General features: G+C 41.6%; 1 protein-coding gene across 8 annotated transcripts in view; it reads right to left on the reverse strand.

Moving 5' to 3' along the window:
• PTPDC1 (protein tyrosine phosphatase domain containing 1) overlaps positions 1 to 5,362 on the reverse strand; it is a 52,632-nt gene extending 47,270 nt beyond the window's left edge. For 6 of the 8 annotated variants that reach the window (XM_061622008.1, XM_061622001.1, XM_061622003.1 and 3 more), the window contains exon 1: positions 5,151 to 5,361. Coding sequence is in view for 3 of the 8 variants with exons in the window: in XM_061622001.1 (XP_061477985.1) it covers positions 5,151 to 5,188 (38 nt within the window). In the remaining 5 variants the exon portion in view is untranslated. Of the gene's footprint in view, positions 1 to 4,843; positions 4,869 to 5,150 lie in introns of those variants that run through there. The other 2 variants (XM_061622007.1, XM_061622002.1) reach the window with 2 other exon arrangements.
• Positions 5,363 to 6,000: the final 638 nt, after the last annotated feature.

Here is a 6,000-nt window from a genome sequence, read left to right on the forward strand (position 1 = left end):
CTACCTCTCTAGACTGTTTTGCTTCCTTTTTAAACATAAAAGCCTGACAGATACAGCTAAATTAACTAGGTCAAGCATTGTAGAAGCAGCCTTGCAAATAACTCCACAAAAGTTACTTGCCTGCTGGGGGCTGGCATAGAGGGATGGAGAGCTCTCTCCCTCTTTCAGCAGTCTGCTATATTTCTCTGCCAAGCATAGAAGAGGGACTTCTCTCTGCTGTCAGCCTTCTCACTCAGGTCACAGCTATCAGGCAAGTGCTTAACTACAAGGCTGGTAAAAACAACTGTGGCTGCCAGCCTTTGATAAGGCAAGATTGTAAGACTTCACTTTGGGAAGTTCATTTTTTAATTCATTCATTCATATCTTAAAAACATTTTTACACTGCCCTTCATCCAATGCATTCCAAGGTGGTGAACACAAGTATGAGTCATCATAAAACATTAAAATGTCATCATAAAACACTAAAATGTACAATAAAGCCAAAGCAATAATATGAGGTAGCAAATAAAACATACAGCAGACATTAGCCAAACTAAAATGCCTGGGCAAATAGAAATGTCTTAACCTAGACCTGAACAAATTGCAACATAGGGAGGGCACTCCATAACGGAGACATCACCTCTAAAAAAAAAGGCCTCTCCTTTGCTGTTATGTAGTGCATGTCAAATTAGGAAGCCACTTGAAGAAAAGCTCCAGCAGATCTCAAAATGGAGGCAGGCTGATAAGGAAAGAGGCACTCAGGTATTTGGGTCCCTCACCATTTAAGGCTTTAAAGGTAAAAACTAGCAACTTGAACTGGATGTTGATCAAAAATCAGCTGTTGATCAGAACTTGCATCCCACCAGCTAATACATACACTTATTATCTGAAGATTTTTCCAGCAATTAAATGGAAGATGCAGCTTAGATTTGTTTTATTTGGTTGTACCCTCTGTTTCCTGTAGATGCTGTTATGTCTTGCTGATTATGGCATCTCTATTGGATTTTATCGTTTTAACTATTGGTACTTCTGATTTTTAAATTTATACTTTAAATCAGACACTTTGTGTAGAGCAGGAAGGAGGAACCTTTTGTTCTTCAGATATTGCTGGGCTACAGCTCCCATCAGCCCTGACTATGCTGGTTAGGGCTGATGGGAGCTAAAGTCCAATAATATCTAGAGGGCCACAGTCTCCCCACACCTGGGGTTATTAATATTTATATTAATAAATATTATAAACAAATACTTGTCATATTTGGTGGCATACAGAAGGACACTTCAGCAATGTATGAATTAGGGAGGATCTCACCTCCTCTCCTCACTGTGTGTGGATTGTATAAAAGGGTGGACTACAGCAACTTGCCCTTCTTTCCTGCTCATGCTCAGAGTGGTACTTCAGGCTTGATGGTCTTCCTTCTTCCTGCCTTGTTTGTTTTTGAATAAAGGATAGCTCACTAGTCAGAGGCTCAAGGGACCACAGGACAGGCCACCCCTCTCTAGCCCAGACATATGATATTCTGATGGCTCTGAGGAGGTGGCTTTACTTTCTTGTCAATATCTCCTATCTGAACATCAGGTCTTTCTCTGGTTCATGAGTACCAATGTTCTGAAAACATCACACATGATGTTCATAAGTAGCAGTGCTTTAAAATCACAAATGGGTCCGCCATCGTTGAACTTTCTTGGACTGGATAACAGAACTAAAGAACATAATAAGAACAGCCCTGCTGGATCAGGCCAAAGGCTCATCTAGTCTGGCATTCTTTTCTCTCAGTGGTCAACCAGGTGCCCATGGTTGTCTGCAAACAAGACTTGACGGCAACAGCACTCTCCCTACTTCCTAGCATACTGTCTCCAACACTGGTGGTAGAACATAGCCATCATGGTTATGTAGTATATATACATAACTTATGATGTTATGTAGTAACACCTGGCCCTAAATGAGGCACAGCAGCAAGTGATGACAATGTCAGAAAATGCTCCATTTTTCTGATGTGGAGCAAAGATACTTGCACAATGCTACCTGAATAAGGCAGGTCAGGTCCCTGTTGCTGGCAAACTGGTTTGTTTCAAAGTACACGGTACATGTAGAGCACACAGCAATTCCAAGAGAGAAAACAGTAATTCCCTTAGAAAGAACTATGATGTTTAGACATGTTAAAATGAGAACAGTAAACTGCACACAGAAATAAACTGCAACTTTTAAACATGGATATTTTTTTTTTACTAACAACGTACTTCAGAACTTCTGTCGTATACAACTTCATGACCACCAATGCTGGAAATGTACGTAATGCCTCACTTGTTTATATATATTCCCTTGCTACCTAACGCATGGGGCTACTATAAAGGACTTCACAAAAACTGTTGATGAAAGAAAGTAAAGGAAATTGCTTCAAAAGCAAATGTATGTATCACCTTGTATATACATATTACTTGTTTATATTACCTTGGGACTAATTACCCCACAGGCCTGGTGCCCATTTTTTACTAGTTGGGATGAAAGACTGCTAGAAACAAATTGTTCATTCTAAGAACTTAGAGTCAAGGGAACAGTGCAAAAGAAAAAGTAATTAGCTTCACATCAGCAAGGAAGCTAATCAGTTTTTATTGTTTGTTAAACACAGAAAATATTATGTGCATAACAGTACAGTAAAAATTAAACGTATTACAAACAAAAATTAGTTATATGAATACATTCACTTTTTATTTTTTGTGTAATCTGAACCACATTTTTTAAAAGAAGCTCTGTCAAAGAAAACTAGTTTAACTAAGCAGGGCATTTAGAATCAATAGCTCAAATCCCACAAGAATAAATGAAAATATCAATGTATGAAATAGATGGTTTATTTCAGTGCATAGTATGAATGGGGGATGAAAAGTGATTATATATAATAACATTGCATATGCTTACCCAAGAGGTACTATTCCATGTGTCTAAATCATAATGACTTATTCAAAAAAGCACAATATTTCAGTGCTGCTAAATCCCATCAATGCAGCCATTAATCCTACTGAGAGCCCATGGTGACTCTGATCAACAAAACTGCCAAGCAGTGGCAGAATTCAAACAACACAGAACACTACTAAATTGAATTTATCTCAGTGGGATAACAAAATGCATGCTTATCTTGCACTGAAATAACTGGACTTTAAAGTGTTCGGTGTTGCCAGGATCAGTGCCCAAGTTACAAAGCTTTTGATAGAGGAAAAATGACTGTCATAATCAGACAGAAGCAAACTGTTTTAAAAAGCACAAGTGTAATGAGTAAAATAAATGCTTTAATTTAAACAGAATACATTTCTAATGGCCATTAGAGAGATATAAATAAATATATAGGCTTTTGGTGCTACAAATAAAGCCAGGAATTGTCAAACACCCAGAAATGAAAACTGATCTTGTTTGAATCGATTTCCATACCAAGGCCCATTTTCGTAATAAACTGAAACATAGTTAAATTCTCATAGCTGATCCAAAACCACAAGCAGAGAGTTGTCTATAGTTTTTAGACTACTTTAAATTGCTATAATGTAAAATACAGCACCAAGACATCTAAGCTACTATATCAAGGTCCATCCTGCTTTCTCTGTCTTGTCCACATATAACTTGAGTGAGGACCTTCTCAGTGGTTGTTCTGACTGGTATTCTGTACCGAGGGAGATCCTTCTAGCTCTCTCATTGGAAAGTAAAAGCCTTTTTATTTAAACACAAACCTCTTTGTCTCACTCTCCTGCTGTGAATTAATCATATTTGGTTGTATTCAAAATTAATCATACTCACAGCAGACCCATTGAAATTAATGGATATGACTAACTTACATTCATTAATTTCATTGGGGTTACTCTGAGTAGAATACAACCCTTTGGTTTTAATTAATGGCCAATATCTGATTCTTTTTATCTACTCTTACTCAATTTTATATTGATTTTACTACATTAATTGGGGGGGATTGTAGTGTATTTTATTGTTGTCAGATGCCTTGGGTATTTTAAATGGCATAGTAGGAAATATAACAAATAATAATACAGGGTGATATCAAACATTAGACATACTCAGAGTAGACCCACTGAAATTAACAAACTTAAGTCTATTGATTTTAATGGGTCTACGCCGTATGGCTCAATTGGATACCACACATAACATTTATCCTAGCTCTTCTAGAACTGCATGAGTCTTGAAGGTTAAAGAAATCATAAAGGGCATAATTATTTTTTTCAAGATAGTAATAGCTTTCCCACTCCAACTACATTCTTTGAACTGCATGCAAACCTGTGTAGAAACTACCCTACTGCAGAAAGGTAACATTTACATTTGTTATTCTGTCCAGTTCTGCCTCTTGCCCAGCCCATTACTGGCACATAGCCCTCAGAAGGTTGCCCAGAAAGAATGTGGCCCTCAGGGTCAAAAAGGTTCTCCAGTCCAGCCTCAGAATACAGTGCATATCAAATGCTTGGATATTTTTTCCAGTAAGACCAAAAAGTATCTGCTTCCATCATTTCATCACAACAAACAATATTTCTATTTGTCCATACATGATGTTTCCTAAATACCTACGTTATCCTACACTAAATAGCCCTGTTTAATTTAATTTACATTCCTTGCATATTGACAAGGGCAGAGCCTAAGTTCAGAGATACCTGAAGTACACTCTGATCAGGTATTTGTTCATTTCGTCTTCTTCGAGCAAGTCTCTACAGGAGTAAGGGGAGCCTTAAATTAGCTTCGCCTATTGGTCCCTCTTTGGAAAGGGAAGTTGCCCATGAACCGGGGCAAACCCTGCCTATAAGCCGAGCTTGCTCTAGCCCTTGAGAATCCTGAAAGATGAGAGGACAGATGCCTGTCTTGAGTGTGTTAGGAACTTACACAGCGGCATCACACGCGGGCCACCTTTAAGTGCACAGGAGAAACAGGGAAGAGAGCCGCCTGTGGGATGGGAGGGAGGGTTATGGGGTTGGGGAGGAGAGGTGTAACACAGGGCCCCGGCTACCAAGGAAGGACACTGGGGAAACCCCCGGAGCTAGGAAGCCGGCTGGGAACGAAGCGCTGACATGAGAGGCGTGGTGGATTCAGCGCAGCGCCCTCCGGATGCCGCTGCCGACGGGCAGGGACTGGGGAAGAAGAAGGCGGCGACGGAGGAACAAAGCCCTTCAAGCGACGGAAACTAACCCACCTCGTCACGCTCGGCTCCTGAGGCGGAAGGGCACCCATCCGGCGCTCCTGTGCCACCTGTCAGCGCCAGTCCCGGCCGGCATTGGGAAAGGCCCGAGGGAGGGGAGGGGCCGTCCCGCCTTCCAGGCGGTGGCTAGAAGTGGCGAGGCAAAGAAAGAGAAGCAGCGGCGGCCGTCCGCTGGACAAAAAGCGTCATGACTGCGCCTGCGCCGCGCAGAAGGCCGACTTTGGCTGGGCTTGTTGCTACGGCGACAGCCCGGCGGGAAACACGAAAACGAGAGTGAGCGGGGCGGGGGCCTTTTCTTCAGTGTTAGGTCGGCCGCATCAGATGCTGGCTAGTGTTCTGTTGAGCAAACGGCTCTTACATTATTTCAGTTTGATATAAACGTCCTCCGCTTCCTTCAGCGGAGCTTTGTTCAGATGTCGCTTCAGAGCGAAAGGTTCTCCATAAGAATGTCCGCGAAGTTTAAACTCAAGCTCGTTGCCCAAGGGCCGAAGTCGGGGGACCTGGGGGCTTCCAGATGTTACTGGGCTACCGCTTCCACCCCTGACCAATGGCCATTCTGGCTGAGGCTGATGGGAATTGGAGCCCAGGAACATCTGAATACCCACAAGCTCCCTATCCTTTCTCCTAGACAAGAGGGTGCTTGATGTCATTGCCATAGCATATGATATGATGTCCGTTAGCTTCGGATGCTTCCAGACTCTTGCTATTTTGCAGGTAAGATTCAGAGTGTGTAGTTAGAGCGGGTTTGGTGTTCTTGCACAACAAATCCACTTTCTGCTATCACAAACCGGAAAATTCAGGTTGTTCAAAAGATGAATTAGCATTCTAGTGCATCAAGCCTGCT

The sequence above is a fragment of the Rhineura floridana genome, chromosome 3 (genome assembly GCF_030035675.1).
Source record: "Rhineura floridana isolate rRhiFlo1 chromosome 3, rRhiFlo1.hap2, whole genome shotgun sequence".
Classification (NCBI taxonomy): Eukaryota; Metazoa; Chordata; class Lepidosauria; order Squamata; family Rhineuridae; genus Rhineura; species Rhineura floridana.